The sequence below is a fragment of the Nestor notabilis genome, unplaced genomic scaffold, assembly GCF_000696875.1.
Source record: "Nestor notabilis isolate BGI_N333 unplaced genomic scaffold, ASM69687v1 scaffold8760, whole genome shotgun sequence".
NCBI lineage: Eukaryota > Metazoa > Chordata > Aves > Psittaciformes > Psittacidae > Nestor > Nestor notabilis.
The window spans coordinates 32,364-49,611 of NW_009910636.1; the positions used below are offsets into that span (position 1 = coordinate 32,364).

At 38.9% G+C, this 17,248-nt stretch overlaps 1 protein-coding gene across 1 annotated transcript in view; it reads right to left on the minus strand.

Moving 5' to 3' along the window:
- Positions 1–17,248, minus strand: part of HECW2 (HECT, C2 and WW domain containing E3 ubiquitin protein ligase 2) — a 103,691-nt gene that overhangs the window by 19,197 nt on the left and 67,246 nt on the right. Inside the window, exons 14-19 of the mRNA XM_010011032.1 lie at positions 14,073–14,207; positions 11,265–11,367; positions 10,160–10,256; positions 8,397–8,480; positions 4,433–4,542; positions 351–471 (exon numbers count right to left, since the gene is read on the minus strand). Coding sequence (XP_010009334.1) covers positions 351–471; positions 4,433–4,542; positions 8,397–8,480; positions 10,160–10,256; positions 11,265–11,367; positions 14,073–14,207 — 650 coding nt within the window. The remainder of the gene's footprint in view (positions 1–350; positions 472–4,432; positions 4,543–8,396; positions 8,481–10,159; positions 10,257–11,264; positions 11,368–14,072; positions 14,208–17,248) is intronic.

The following is a 17,248-nucleotide window of genomic DNA, read 5'->3' on the forward strand; positions in this document are numbered from 1 at the left end:
GACATGAGAAAATACAATTGTTTGTATCAGCACTTGCTGTAATGGAAGAATTCAGATGCCTCCTGTTCTGCATGCCTCTTCCCAAAGTGCTTTTTGGCACTGTACTGGTAAGATTGTTTGTACAAAAATAAACTTAGAGGAAAGATAGAAAAAGGGCTCAGAACTTGCTGTATCCTCTGCTATGAATCACATGCTGGCACTAAGTCTTTTATGACAGGCTTTGTATTTCCACAAGTGCAAGGGTAACCATAACATCTGCATTCCTCCTACTGGGAAGAAGCTTGTAGATGTGCAAGGCAAGGCAAGCTGCCTGAGAAACAAATCCAGTTTCATGAGATTCTTCAACATACTTCAATTTTCCTGGGCCTTGTCCATATCCTTTAGTCTCCAACTTCCTGTAAAAGTTCCTCAGCTTGGCTTCAAAATCTCTTTTGTAAGGAGCTGGAGCTCGGGCATTGGCACGCTGAGTACCTGCAGGAAGGAGTAAGCAAAAAATGAGCTGTAGTGACATGAGCTGATCGATGTCCCATCCTGTTCTGAAAAGACTCAACAGCAAAAGGCAGGGCAGGTGTTTGGTTTGGTCACCTTTATAAAGAGTAAAGGCTGTGTATCTTCAAATCTGCTGTGCATCCAAGACTTTTTAGTTGCTCATTTCCAATAGTATCACCTTTCTAAAGTAAGTCTCAAAAGAGCAAATCCAGGTCAATGCAACAGATGGATTGAAACCCCAGCATGATTGGAAAGACTTAACTTTTGTTTGTCAAGTACACTTTATGTCTAACCTTTAAAACAGCTCATGAAATGAATGTTCTGCTCTGTCCTGGTTTTAATACTATCAGGAAAAACAGGAACTCAGAAATGAAGCATAAACAGACTGTACTCTGCTGTGCCCTGTTGAGTACATCAAGCTGAAGACGGAAGACTTTTGGAAATTCCCTAGTAGAAACTTTTCCCTGGGGCAGTACAAGGGAAAAAAGTATTGGAAGAATGGGAAGACTACCATTACGTTTGTGTACCTCTACACATGGTGCCTCCAGGCACATACCTGATGGTCATCTAAGTGAATTTATTTTAAAAAACCCTAGGTTTTAAGGGTCAAGGTCTTAAAAGCAGGGAGAGATGAGATCTGTATGCCAAAAAATTGGCATACCCCATACACACGTACATCTGCATGTACAAGTCTTGTATATACAAATTAGGTGTTTAATCAGATCTGTTCTAAATATTACAACCATTAGATCTTCCACTGTCTCCCTGGATAAATTACTTCAGCTGACGTGACTGCAAGACAGCGTGCCAAAGCAGCAGTTAATCCTAGTTCTTTTACATTCATTTTCTCACCCCAAGTTCTTGTAACATTAAATTCTTCCCCTGCAAGGCTTTGTAGACAGCACCACAAAAAAATCAGAGGGTGTTTAAAGTTTCTCATGCCCTACACTATACACAAGTTGCCAATGACTTATGTGCAACTGGTGGTCACCCAACAGGCCCACAATGCACTGGAAATAAAAATGAACAGTTTAGAAACACTTATATGTAGACTTCTGTCTTTTAAGTGACAGTTCCTTATGTGAGTTTTCTTTTGGCTCCCTTTATGAAACTAAGCCAACACAGAAGCATCTATTGCTATATGGGTGAAGGCATGAGAACTTAACATTTCAGATTATGAAAGAGAGAGAATATGTATTCATTCAGCCTGTGGGCAGAGATGAGGGGAAAAGAGAGCAGCTTGCTTAGCCACAGAGCATATGGGGCTGACGGAAAAGGCGACGAGCACATCCTGCGGAAGTGGCTGCTGAAAGAAGCTGTAGAGTTAATCTCTCTGCAGAGATCAGAGGGAGAACAAGTGAGATCAGTATTAACAGTGAATGCCATTTACAGGTCTTTAAAAGACCTGTCTGACCAGAAAGACACTTGCCATTTGTTATAGGCTTAGCATGGCATGTAGGAGGAATAGAAAATGTCACGGAATTCTTAGAGCTCCAACGGGAACATGCAGGACCCATTTAGAAAATAAATCACGGTCATTAATCTGTACTGGTTATCCTCTTTTACTGAGAGCACCAAGGGCTTCTAATGGTACATTCAGCTGAATTCTCTAGAAAACCCACAGAAACTTGAAACTGTAAACAGCCTTTCAATTACTGGCTTTTTCCCCCTACTTTGTTTATTTTGCTTTGGGTCAAAGTAGGTACAAAAATGTAGTCACCAAACAAATGCAACAAAAGCATATTTTAATCTTAACCCCTGAAGGAAGTTTTTGCTGAGAGAGAATCTGGTAACACATTACTTCACAGTTCAAAAATCAGCAGTATATTATTTTATCAGCACATGACAAGTCCTCATTGCAAATCAGATGCATATGCCAAGAAATTCCTGGGCAATTATAGTGATTACTTCCGCCTCGGGAACAAAAGATGTTAATGGAAGAGCTAAAAAACACTAGTGATGTGATAATCAGATTTGATTTTCAAGGAGGTTATATTCTAAAGCAGATATAAAGAGCAGCTTCATGACTATTCATCCTTCCCAAAAGAGAAAGTACAACTGATTGTGACTGATTTGAACAATGGATCCTTAACACACAACCTCGTGCAGTGCAGCACAGCCAGTTTAGCTGACAAAAGGGACACAGAGCCCCCACAGAAATTATGGGCTATTTACAGCTTCTCATCAAAAAAGTCGTTTGTACACCAATACAAACATGCATACTTGCAGAATGAAAGGGAGATTCAATGGTCTCTATATTTTTCTATGAAATAGAATAGAGATTACAATTTTAAGGAGAAAGGGACTAAAACCGTCACTGTTCATCCTTTACTATGTGCTGCTACTTTGAGGAATAGATGAGAATATTGCATGTTAAAGTTTGAATGCATTTGGAAATTACTTTGTTGGAGTGAAGTCCTGCCCATCATGCCTGGGTGCATGTACTAGTAAAGAAGAAATTTTAACTCTGAAAGCCACAACCTGCCAGGTTTGCAGTTGCAAATAAGATGCATATATGCAGATTCTATTCTTCTTTTCAACAAAAGTGTTTTATCTAAACCATAGATGTATAGAAAATATCAATATCAACATATCAGAATGGAATTAAATTGGTATTTCCTTATATTTTGCTGCTTTGCAGAATGTCATAAGATCATTAAGGTATTTGCATAGTTTCTTTGAATAGGTCCTACACAGGGCTTACATCCAGCAACAGGAAAAGCTACCACCCAGGATATGTTTATGAATGATATTAATCAGGTTTCTTGCAAAGGGTTTTATGACTGTGGACTGGGAAATGCCCATAAAAATCACAGTACTTCTGATAAAATTTTCTTATTGTCTGGAACTACCTAGAGTTGCTCACATCCCAAATGTTCTCTATTTATCTACACTTTTGTTCTCAAATTTGTAGAAATTCCCTTAAGCTACTTCCAACTCACTGCAGTGATTTTATTTTACTTAAGTATTATCTTCTTGAGAAAACTAAGAATAAGGCATCTATGAACTTCTAATTGCTCTACTTAACCTTCAGAGGTCAAATGGAACTGGCCATATTTGACATAACTCAGTTCTGACCTGCAACTTAGTTAAAATGTAAATACCAATTTCATTCCATTCTGACATATGTACTTCCAGACAGCTGCAGTATGCTTCCTGTTGAACTCATGTTACGGGATAGCAATCTGACTTTACATAAAATTGTCATTGCCCGAAAGCCCCATTAACACTCTTGTTTTAACGTACGGTTATTAGATCCGTACTTTTAATTGTCTAGGCATCAGGATCCTGGCACAAGCAGTCACTTCAGTTGTTTCACATCATTGAAAAACAAGTTTGCAAGTTTTACAAGTCAGAACAAAATCACAGTCTCTGAAGTTGTAATATACCAAATCTTTTCTACCAGCAAAATATCTTCTGAGCCCAAGGCAAAGATTCAACTTTGACAGTCAAATGCAATCACACTTGTTGACTTTGCTCAAACAAGGACTAAATAAATCTACGTTTTTGCTGGAGCAACAGAACTTGGATCTTGTTGGAAAATCATTACATGCAGCATAATATAAACTATATTATGGGACTATCTCTACCGCATTATCTTACAGATACCATCATAATGAAAGTACTGCAGTGACAAGCTCACTGATCACTCAGAAGGTGCTTTAGCTTATATAACTTTACTCATCTACAAGTCAGGAACCACAAAAGGGAACAGGTTACAGCTGCCCAATAGCAGGTTTTCGGCTTTAGGCTGCCGTGAATTTCAATTTGGAAAGCAAACAAAATATTATAGTCGAACAATTATTCTATTGGCTTTTGTTCTCTGACTTCTGGGAAGGCAGCTGGAGTGTGCTCCTGACTTTACTGATTTGGAACGCGTCCTTACCAAGCATGAGAAGTGGTTTTGCACAGCCCTTGCAGAAGCTGTGCCTGAGCAACTTACCTGGAGAGTTCTGAGGTGAAGACACCGGCGAGCCTCTTGGGGACTGGCAATAACTAGGATGAAGTAAGGCATGTGGCGGCACATATGACATTATCTCCTCCTCAAACAAGCTGGTAAAAAGAAGAAAAAAAGAAATAATGTGTTTGTTTCTTGCATGGCATTTTTGACTTTTTAGGAATAAATTTCTAGTTACTAACTTGCTTTCTTTGGTAGTCACTTGCCTATTTCCACTAATAAACTGAGAGTGATACAGAATATTTTACTGCCATTCCCTCAATCAGATCTTGAAAGTACCAGAAAACAGTAATTACTACTTTTGGGATACACTGCTATACATAATTTGGTATTTGTTTTCACGGTAAAAATATACTTAATAAGCCTTTAAAATTTGTCCTCCCCACTTCTTTTTTTTTAACTTGTGTTCTCATTACAAAGATGTCAATAACCTTAAATCACCCTTTCATAGAAAAAAAGATGTGTGATACTGCACAAAGACCAAGACAGAGATAAAGATTCTAAGTCTCCAGGATTAAGAATCACATCTGAACATGTTGAGCATACTGAATAGTACGCTTGTTGGCGTAAGTTATTTCTTCATTTTACCTTTAATGCTCATGCTGTGAAGCAGCAGGAAGAGGTATAGCATCTAGTCTGTTCAGGTTGAGTTATTTCATGCTTCATCTAGTACTGACTCACAACTTTAAAGAGATAAACAATAACATTTTGCAGCCTAATCACTGCATCTTTGTACAGTCCCTGTATATATATTAACATTTCAATCTTTTTTACAAAATTGACACAAGCAAATCCAAGCAGACAGTATCTAATACCAGAATGGATCTGATATCAAAGTCTGTAGTATGTTAAACACAACACAGGTAAGAAGAAACTGTTGAGATACATAAAAATTATTTGCAAACGTTGAGCTGCAGAAGTATCAGAAGCCAATCTTTTGCTATAGAGCTCAACCAGTGAAATCAATGTTCAAATAAAGGCTGTTTCTTACTAAGTTTCTTCAGTGAAGAAATACCTAGAAAAATTTTTGCAAGAGTTTTTAAAATGGCAATTTCTGGCAGTTCTTTTTATATTGATGACCATGCATGTTTTCCTGCAAGTTATATTTGATGCTGAAAATGTGATAAAATATAAACCGCTAGGGACTCTTCATTAGGGACTGTAGTGGTAGGACAAGGGGTAATGGCTTTAAACTTAAACAGGGGAACTTTAGGTTAGATCTAAGGAAGAAGTTCTTCACAGTGAGGGTGGTGAGGCACTGGAATAGGTTGCCCAAGGAAGGTGTGAATGCTCCAACCCTGGCGGTGTTCAAGGCCAAGTTGGACAGAGCCTTGGGCGACATAGTTTAGTGTGTGGTGTCCCTGCTCATGGCAGGGGGGTTGGAACTAGATGATCTTAAGGTCCTTTCCAACCCTAACTATTCTATGATTCTATTCCAATCTAGGATGAAATTAAAAGGTAAAAAGATGCTTTGTGTTGTATACCAAACAACATGTTTAGAAGAAGAAACTTAAAAATATATTTGCTTAACATCTGAAATATAGTATAATGCTATTCTTAGAGTATTTTTAAAAATGTGATGAATTCTACCTCCTTCAGTCCCTAAACATATAGGGGTTGGTTTGTTTGGTTTTAGTTAGTTGCAACTTAATAACTGAGATGTGAAAAAATGTACAGTGTTCCCAAGCAATAAAAATATCAGAATTAGTGATTTACCCAGTTATTTACTACATCTCAGAGTGCTTTACAGGACAATTATATTGTTCCCCCCCAACTGAAGAAGGAGAGGCATGGAAACAGGTCTTCCCCAAGGCCATCCAACCAGCCAAGCTAGTCTGAGCCTCAGGAAGATTGAGTCATTGTGATTTGAATGCAAGGGGTTTAGGGTTTCATAGAGAAGGGTCATGATGACACCCTGCTAGAAGATACTGTTAAAAGTAAAAATCTACTAATAATGGTAAGTAAAGAAATTCCATTATCTCAGTACACCACTTAGCCTACCTTTGATTTTAGACTAGTATGTATTCAGAATAAGCTCACAATAACTACGTCCAGTTTTGAGGTTTAACCTTCAACATTTTAAGAAACTAATGGAGACATAGATACCATTTTCTCAATGTCCTGGGTTCAGCTACAGCAGTCATTTTTTCTCCTTCTTAGTAGCTGGTGCAGTGCTGTGTTTTTGACTTTCAGTCTGGGAACAACGCTGATAACACCGATGTTTTTAGTTGTTGCTAAGTAATGTTTACTCTGACCAAGGACTTTTCTCAGTCTCATGCTTTGCCAGAGAGGAGGGGAAGCCAGGAGGAAGCAGAGGCAGGACACCTGACCCAAACTGGCCAAAGGGGTATTCCATACCACAGCACGTCATGCCCAGTATAGAAACTGGGGGGAGTTACCCGGAAGGCCCAGATCGCTGCTCGGGTCGGGCTGGGTATCGGTCGGCGGGTGGTGAGCGGTTGTGTCCTCTCCCCTTGTTATTTCCCTTATCATTATTATTGGTAGCAGTAGTGGTTTGTATTATACCTTAGTTACTGGAGAGCTGTTATCTCAACCCGTGGGAGTTACATTCCTCCGATTCTCCTCCCCATCCCTCCGGGAGTGGGGGGAGGAAGGAAAAGGGGGGGAGTGAGCGAGCGGCTGCGTGGGTCCAAGTTGCCGGCTGGGCTTAAACCACGACACTCAATAATACATCATTGCAGCAATGGTACTATTAGATTATTAATAAAATTGGAAGAAAATCCTCATCAGTGCTTTTCAGTTAGGTATTTTATTTGGGGAAAAAAGTAGATGAAGAGGAAAAAGTCTGAAGAACGTGATAAAGTTATTCTAGGGACACACTGACTAATACTTTTCTCTTAAAAATTACTTATACTGATTATGGCTTTTCTACAAAAGAAAGACTGCAATAAAAATTTTGAATTTGCTTTATTTCTCCTATAAAAATGATCAGCAGTCTTTGTTGTTAACAGAACACTAGAGGGAACAAAACCCAGTCAAAGCGCAGTGATAAAATCATTCATGCAATCTTTACTTAAAAACAAATAGCTGAAGCCAGATCTTAATGTGTAAAACCTGTGTCATCTCCACATATCAAAACAAAAGTCTTAGAAGGGTTTTTTAAGAAACAATATTTGCACTTTAAAATAAGTTTCAGCATGGCTTTAAAATGAGATTATTTTTTTTAAGCTGTAATTAATTCAGAGATTTTGGGACCAGAAAGGATTATGATTATGCAACCTGACCTCAAAATTCTACTCCTAATGCCAATCCTGTTTCACTAGATTCAATTTTAAACGTACTTGTGAATTTCTTGATGCACTTTATGCAAGGGTTTAATTCTAGCAAAAAATGTGCCTGATTTTGAGTTAGTTGGTTAAACAAAAAATATTAGAGAGGCAACTTCCCATTTCTTGAAAGCTACAACAGTATTTCCTTTATTAAAGGGGAAAATGCTTGACAGCACAGTGAAGAGGCAGCAAAACACTAAGTAGTAAAAACACATCTCAAGTATGAACATTCACAAATACAGACTTCCCAAATCACAGAATTAAACGGACATATTCTTAATGCAATAGAAGCCACATTCTTGCAAAGAGGTCTAAACTGTATCACCTGAACATCAGAGATGAGTGCAACAGGACAATAAAAAGTGACCTGGGCAAATCCATATAAATCACAAGCACAGCACTCTTGCATTCACCCTTCCTCAGACAGAATACCCCACTCCACCACTCCTATGAAAAAACATGACCTCCAACTACCATCTAGAAACTGAACATGATGAAAATAAAACATCTGACCCTTGAGTTGTAGCTCTCCCAGCTGCAAGTCCAAGTACTGAAGGGAAATCATTAGATCACTAAATCAGCACACACTCCTCACTGAAAGGCTCCTCAGCAGCTGCCACAGCATATTCCATATGTGCATCGAAAGAAGCAGTGCCTACCTGAGTAACATGACAAGGTCTGCATCACTGGATAAACGCACCAACCCAGGTGTTCCCTCTGTCCGGATGAACTGGATCTTCTCCCTGCGTAAGCAACAAAAAGGTCTCCAAAATATCTTTTGCAAATAAGGCACCGATGCACACCACAGCAACAAGAAAAAGCACAGAGTGTATCATAAAAACCTCGGAGTTACGATTCTGTATTTCAGAAACCATTTTTTACCCCTGCCACACCATGTCCACATGTGCAGCAAAATACTACAACTAAAAAGCTAATTTGTTCTGAGGAATGATTCTCCTGTTGCCCTCGTCTCCTCAATGCTCAGGCTGTTTCAGGTAGTACAGCTATTTGACCACTAAAAAAAAAAACCCCAAATTTTAAAATCAATCCTTCCAAGTTCACACTAGCTGTGTCCCTGAACGCAAAGAAGGCTGAGCCCTGCAGGAGGACATTACTATTCTGAAAGCGAACTGATTAAAGAGGTACTGTCTGTTTTGAGTTTTGAACCTTTGTACAAATGCAAGCCATACATTACAGTGCAATTTGTGATTTTAAAAGCGAGGCTTTTATACCACACTGCATTTAAGATCTCTTCCTGAAAAGCCCTTGTAGTATTACTTCCACTCTGTCTCACCCAAACACGCACCCTTCCTATGCCTGTTTTGACAGGCTGAGAACTGTAGATCTTTATTTTCCTCCTTTTCTCTGTATTTTCCAGAGAACGTGTATTCTGCTAATATGTCATTTCAGGTTTGTCAGCCAGGACTTATTTAGAGGGTAAACCAAATCTTTAACATAGAAGCCTCATCACAAAACTTATTAGAATGGGAAACTGCAAAACAGGGCAGCTTGTTGAATTTGGGAACTTGCAGGACAGGAGGAAAAGGAATCAGTAAGTAACACTACGAGAACGGAAAAAACCAAAAAGCAATGCTGACTGCTATGCCAGCCAGTGTGGATAGGCATCTGGAACACAGAGCACTGCGCTGGCAGCTCTCTGCACACAACAGACCACAACCAGCAAACCATATTTTTTACATTTAGTGTCCAAGGAAGAAAAGATACAGTCATTTAGTCCTAGTCACTAATACCCAAGTTGATATTTTACACCTAAATATATGAATCAAAGTGTTTTTGTGGGGCATACACTTTGAAAGGGATCTTGCCACTTTCTGAATTTCACTTTTTATCCTTTCTAGTCTAAGCATACAAGGTAGTTATAAGAACAATACAAGAATCGAAGATCATCCTTTGTCAGATCTCACTGGACTATGCAAAAACCTGTAGATACCCATTCTGGAGAAACACTAAAAATTCTTATTGCTACAATACTACCTCCAAGATCATTAGGTCAGGGCAGCCTTTCTGTAAATGCTGCATTGAGAAGACAAGGACAAAACCAAATGCCATTCTGCCTCATGCTCCCAGCTGTACACATACTTAAACGACTGGGCACATTTGCCATGCCATCCAGCTGTCTTGGCACATTTTGAAGACATAAGCAAACCTCTTACACCAGTTGTTCCAAGTATTTTCTTGTAGGTACCTTTATTTGGTAACAGCACACTACCTTAGTTCTCCTAAACCTTATTTCAGGGAGTTACAGAGAAATACAATAAAGAACTACTTTCACAGCTGTATGAATGTTTGAATAGCCCAAACATCTACAATCAGTTATGTTGCACTGCCAATTTTGAAGGAAGTAGTTCTAATTAACATTTAGTACTGAAGTGGGAATAGCAACCTTCACTAACTTTATTACCTGAGTGAATGATTCCTGGTAAGTTCTGGTTGACGCTCTTGTAGAATTTCAAAAATATTGGGCTGCCGCAAAAATGCAACAATCTTGTCATTGTAAGCTGAAAACATCAACAGAAATACCATGCTGAACCAAGGAGATACCAACAGACAGGACCACATTCCTTCTGAGATCTGAACAATAATGACAGCAGACTTCATCTTTACAGTTTAGCAGCATTGTGCTAATAATTTTTCATGTAAGGCTACCAGTTGTACTATCATTTAGGGAACATGCTTCTTGATTATGAACCAAATCTCATTGTGACACGTCCTTCCCACTTTCAACACGTCTAATTCTGTCAGCAATTTCCATTATATTTTATCAGTCATGCTCTTAGCTGTAGTTAAACTAGAATATTCATTGCTAGAATAAAATTGCAGAGACCTTGGTTTGCACTGTACTCAAATCCATTCTCATACATTAGAGTCATTGAAAAAACCCGTATCAGATCATCCTCACACTAAGTGCTGAGCAGTGTATGCATACTATGTCCATGGCAAGGGAAAGGATTTAAATTAGCGGAGATTTTTAAGTACACATGCCACAGTACAAAGAGCCAGTTATAGTCAATCAGATTAATTTATCTTGGTTTAGCACAATGTGACAGCTGTTCGATTCAATAAGCTAAATTCTGTTCTTGGTGGCACAGAAGTCAGTAACTTTGTGTGTATGTAACAGAAGTTAAGCTAATGACTAATTCCAAGCTGATTAACACTTTCTGGAATCCTGCCAAAATAGATGCTCAGAAGTTGTAAAAAAAATCACTAGGAATACATGGAGTCCAGCTAGGACACAACCTGGCTCACTGGCTTCAACTGTCACCGTGCAGAGTGAGTGAGACAGGAAGGTGGAAGTTTTACATCGGTTATTTGGTTCTGCGCAGACACTTCAGTGTTACTCCTGCAGGTTCCAAGTGGACAATTGGGAAATGCTGATGAACAGAAGTAATCCTAACAAATAACAACTTCCACCCACCCCAACCAAATGCAAAACCCAGCAGTGCACGCTGACATGACACACTCAGTCATGGACAACTTCTCTGAGAAGAGGCCGGATGCTGACATACCCACTGGAACCACGTCCTGGTACTGAGCTCTGCTGACTGTATTAAATGTGCTAGATGGTCTTGGCAAAACTGGTGGTCCTGAATGACGGGAGTCCTCTCCGACCTGAAAATGCACAAATAACCACAATGACTGTCTCTCTGCCAGTGTACGTACTTGGGTACATAAAAGTGAGAACTCATATGGCTTAAAACTGAGCATGTATGTAAATGCTTTGCTGGATCACTATCCCCAGTAACCACTGCAGCAAGAATCAGCTGTGTTGTATGACACTCAGTAGTAAAAATCATTTAGTATACTGTGCCTATTAATATGAAGAATCAAAACTAAATCAAAGTTTATTGCTATTTTTAAATAACAGTCCCCTTCTGAAAAGCAACTAAAGAATTCAAACCAGGATTCCCTCAGAGGGACTTCTGTACTTCAAGGACATCTTTATCTGTATCAAGGGTTCTGAAAATCAAAATCTGCTCCTTCATTAGCACATCTATTACCTCTGTGCATTAATGGAGTTTCCCTAAATCTGAACTGCAAACAAGCTTGTGGTTGAAGCAGGAAGATCAAGAAGTGAGTTCACATTCAGGCAAGGGAAACAGGTCCAAAACTGGTAAAAATATGTTTCCTACAATCATTCTGTAAAACTGTTGTGATTTTTTTGAGGTCACCTTCTGGGATTACAAATGTTGCATATGAACAATTTTTAGGGTAAACCCACAATGTAAAATAGTTCCTGGTAGCATTTGTGATGTCTGGGCAACTTCTGCATTCTCCTGTTTTTTGAGGCTTCAGTCATTTCTACAGTGTCAGTATTTTATATTTTGTTTATATAAAACATTTTGTCCAACCTCTTTTTCATCCTTCTGGACCTTTGTTTACTTCTGAATTCCTTGGCCTACATGTAATGGCTAAAATTTGAACTACACTTCCAAGTTTCGGAGCTATCTATACCATCTAACTGCAAGATATCAAATCATTTTAAAGGTTGCTTTTAAATCCAGTCTCTGAAATCATGAAGAAGCAGAAGTCCTGAGACATGTCCCAAGACTTTTGTGCTCTCTGATAATACCCTCTCAGAAAAATAAAAAACTATTTCCTGTAGGCATTGTGCTGGAAAATGAATGGCATTATTATTAGCTCCAGCTTCATGCTGCAGTTCAGCTTTAGCTAAAAAGCACTCCTTACACTGGTTAACATTTGCTTTAGAGCATCTCCTTGTAAAAAAATGGGTCAGTGGCTTCAAAACATCAATGTTTGTGGCAAGGCAAATCCAAAGGAAGTATTTTGAGAGGGCTTTTTTTTCATTAAGTATTCATCTTCTGCAATAATGTACAGTTTCTTGATGCAATGGTTTAAAAATAGGAAGAGCAGCTGCAACTGTGCAATATTTAAGTCATAAGCACAGAAGAAAGTGGTGTTTGGACTCATACATATGCACATAAATAAATATTACATCATTAATCCTAGAATGGGAATACTGCATTGAATTGCTATGTCTGAGATTCCTATCTGGAATTATATTTCCATTTAATTCAAGTTACAATTATATATGATGATACAATATATGATATAGGCTAACTACACTTATTTTGCAGTATTGACAACTTCAGCAGCACCATTTACTTTAAATCTTTCTATTTTAAGTGCAGGACTTCTGAATGCTGCTTAAAGAAAGCTACTTTCAGTAAGTATTTAGTAAAGTTAAGAAAACAAATATTAACAAATACAAATCAATCACAACCAAAATATTTGCTTTAACCTATTGAAGATCTAAACAGCTATAGCTTCCGTGCCTGCTGCAAGACATCGCTGACTACATCACATCACCAAATTGATGGAAAAGGCTATTTAAAACCATGTGTAAAATATACCATACATTGGCATGTGCCTAAAGTATTGTGGGTGACTAAACCATGTTCACACAGGATGTAACAAGATATGCAGCCAGTGGTATAGCACTCACTGCAGCTCAGCAGAAGCCGTTAGAGAAGTGGCAGAGAAGATTCATGCCTGTTCTTAAACAGACCTCTGGCAGAACTTCACCTGCCACAAAGAGCTACAAGAAGCATGAACCAGAGCATTTCTCTCACCACTCTAAATTATATTATTTTTAATTCCTGGCATGGAATAGCCCTCCCCTGAGAAGATAACTTACAGCCAACAGTAGTGTAGAGATTAAATAAAGTACAACTGAAGTCTAAGTCATTGTACATAAACTCGCTCACACGTAAAAACAAGTTACAACAATACAGAAACTGCCAGTGAAAATGGTTCACTGTGAGAAATCAACAAAATATTTTTTCCATGTATTTCTACTTAGAAAGCAGAGATGAAATATATATGCAAATGCACAGAACAGCCTGATAAGTCTGTACGTGTTAAGAGTTTTTATACTTATTTGGAAAGTTGCATATACAGTTACATCTGGCTGTATATACACACTTGCATTTTTTATCCCCCCCCTCTTGTTTGCAGTTACATCAACACAGTTAGCAGACACCACACTAGACAACAATACATATTTTGACAGTGAAAATCAGCATCTGGTAATCTGTAACCAGATGCTCTCCTGTGATTAAATGGGGTTACTGCAAATTAAGAGAAACACTCATGTCTGATTTTTTTCCTCTGAAATCATACATTTCAAGGCAACAATAGCTAGCAAATAAAATAATAAATCTTTGCAGATGAGTACCATATGCTTACAGAAGATTCATGCTCCTCACAACACAGAATTGTGAGCAGAACGATGTGAAAGAGGAGGATCCTAAAAGCCTGGTGGTTCCCATAGAGAAGGGGCAGATCCAACTCACCTCACCAGCGCTGTGGCTGCGTTGTCTTGTTAAGTGCTGCCGATGGACTAACGCACTAGTGGGCCTGCTGCTCTGCAAGGGAAGCCGGGGGTCAATGAACGTGGTGGTGCGGGAATTGTGGTCAACAAAGAAAGCCTAGAGAAGAAGAAAAAAGAAAGAATTTATAGCAAATTAGAGCAAATACTTGGAGGTTTTTTAATATGTCCAAGATTAATGTCTATTCAGGATCTAGGTTTCATTTGCTACGTGAGGCTTTGGAAAATCTTCCTCACATTCCTTTGGCTTGCATTTCCCTTCAGCAGAGGAAGGATAACAGTTTTCCATCTCACTGAAGGGGTGAATTCTTTAAAGCCTTACTTCATTCATGCCTCTAAAGCCCTTTGAAATTCTCATCTAACAAGCATCAGAACTAGGAAACTTTATTATGATTGTCAAGAAAAGACGACTTAAATGTTTAATAAAAGTAATCCCAGCGTATTCTCCCTTTCATTTCCTTATAAGCATCTAAAAAGATGTCATTAAGTGGCAAAACCATTCCCTTTGTGAACTATTTACCATATAATTATGGACACAATTGGGTGTGTAAATGTCAACTGTATGATTGCATCCTGTGGTGAACTATGATTACAGGCCAACAGGCATTTCTGCCACGCTCCTGATACAACTTTTCTAGGTTCAATAACCTTTAAAAGAAAAAAAGAAGGAAACAATAAAGGTCAGTCGGGGACAGAAAGATGATGGCAACAAAGCCATTGAAATCAGGCAAGTGGTGAGAACTACCACTTACTGGCCGGTCAGCCATTTGTTGAAAGCAAGGTCACGAGGGGCACGTATCCTGGAAAATGAAAACCTCCTACAATTCTGTCCAATTTGAACCAAAAAGGTTTCTAAGCCCTGAAATTTAACCTTTCCCCAGTGTTAGTGTTGCAGCTGGAAAGCGGCACTGTTCTATTTCAACACACTTCAGTTTTGTCAGCCACAATGCTAGAAACATGTGGAAGGAGCTAAAAAAAGATCCCAGTTGTGAGCAGCAGTTACAGGAAAGTGACATCTGGTTTGAAGAATCAAAGAATCTGGACCAGCAGAGGTGGTCAGGGACTGTGGGGGCCACTTCTGTGTTGGGTTACCAGTGAGGTACTTTGACCATAGGTTCATAAACAATTTAGTCCTGCGGTGTCAGCAAATGGAATATTCTCATCTTCCCTCATCCCAACCACTTGTTTCATCCCTTTTGTGCCCTTCCTGCCTTGTGTGGACACAAGTGTTTGTGTAGCCACATACTGAACCCAGCTGGGGAGCTGGTCCAGGCTAAAATTACTCTCTTTTTGTCCCTGTCCCTGCTGGTTCCTCTAACCTCAGAGAGCCTCCCAGGGACGAGAGGAGAGCTGAACTTGTTCTTTTGGCAGCGACCCTGGGTTATAGCATTCATTAAATCATTGTTTCAGACTGCTTGGTACAGGCAGACCTGAGAAAATGCAACTCTTCTGACTGCCATGAAGGTAGGCAGACAAACCAGTGTGTCATGCTACACAGCAACTAAATACCATTGTGGATTGTGGTGGGAGAAATTGTTCGTACTTCCATTTCCCAAGAAGGAGAAGCATATGGAGGAACACCAAAGTAGCAAAACCTTAGAATTGCTCCTGAAGAGGGCAGCAAGTTTCCTACAGCCCTAAACAGTGTACAGGCCTGTACCTGTAACCTGTGCCTTCAAGCAAGGAATCACATTACCTGAACAGTAAGGAAAAACTTTGTTTGGATCATTTGACATAGTTACAGATATGCAAGTGAAACTGACTGTTCCACAGTTTGAAAACTATAAAGTGTATCCAGTAAATGCAACTTTAATTGCAATGTCTGAGCCTGAGGCAGGACTTGTTGACCTTGACAAATAAGGATGTCACCTGCAGTGCAAATACACAGATTAGAGGGTATGAAACCAGTGGGAAAGCAGAATGAAAGCCATTCTGAAATTTCAGTTTGGCACCTGGAAAATGACTGTAGGAGGCTGCTGGAACATATCTAGGCTTTCTGAAGATTTTGCTCCCGACGGATAGGTTTCTTTCACTTACTAGCAAGTGGTTGGTATAGTCTTTTTTTTTAACGATGTCCCTCTATCTAGTATGCTAACACTCTGGTCTATGTGTATGTATAAGATATGAAGCACTTTCATCAAGACAAAGGTTTATTTCATTAAGTCAACATTATACTGTAAAATCACTTAGAAACAAAATTGGATTATGATTCAATATAGGAGAAAGTACTACCTACAATTGTGCTACACAGTTCTTTGAGTAAAGCAGCAATCCCATACTGCATGTAGTGTTCTTCAGCGTTACATTTAAATAAACAGCTTGGTTTAAATATGAAGTTAAAGACAATCATGTTTTGCTAAATATGAATGCTTACAGGCCAGCTAGTAACAGCTACTTTAAAATAAAGCATAAGTTACTACTGTGAAGCTTCAGTGAAGATCATAATTGGAGCTTCAAGGATTTAGGCTGATCTGGACATTGGCACACAGCTCAAAACACAGCGTGGCTCACAGACTCCTTTCAAAAAAATTCCTCTGGTAACTGCTGTCCAACTATAATCCATGAATCTATGATGCGTGAAGAGACAGACATAAGATGGGTAGTTCCAAGTCTACAGGTAGCCCATTAAATACAGATAGTTGCCTAAGTTATCTTTCCAATTCAAGTCTATGAAGCTTGCTAAAATACTTTTTCTTCCTATTGAAGACATTTGTAATCAATTACAATGGATTCTTTCACTGTAGAAAGAAAAACCAAAAAAGTCCTATAATAACTTATAATGAATTTGCACTTCTTGTAGAGATCTAGTTAAAAAATGTATACATTTGTATCTGGCTTCACAATATGACTGTGTTTACACATACTACACAAATGCACTGGGGTACATATCTGTGTAATACATGTGTGTATGTGTATGTATGCAGCAATGCAGAATTTCAAACTTACGGGACTGAGTTCAGATCAGGGACCTGTCTAGTCTACACTAGATAGGACCCTGATAGTGGATGCTTCCTCCTACCACTTTTTCCAGTTGTTTTCTGCCTCCCTGCGGTCAGTGACTGAAGATGGTTCATCTGTTAATGCCAATCTGAAGTTACATACTAGTTACACCAGAACTTTTAGAGAGAACTGCATGCCAAA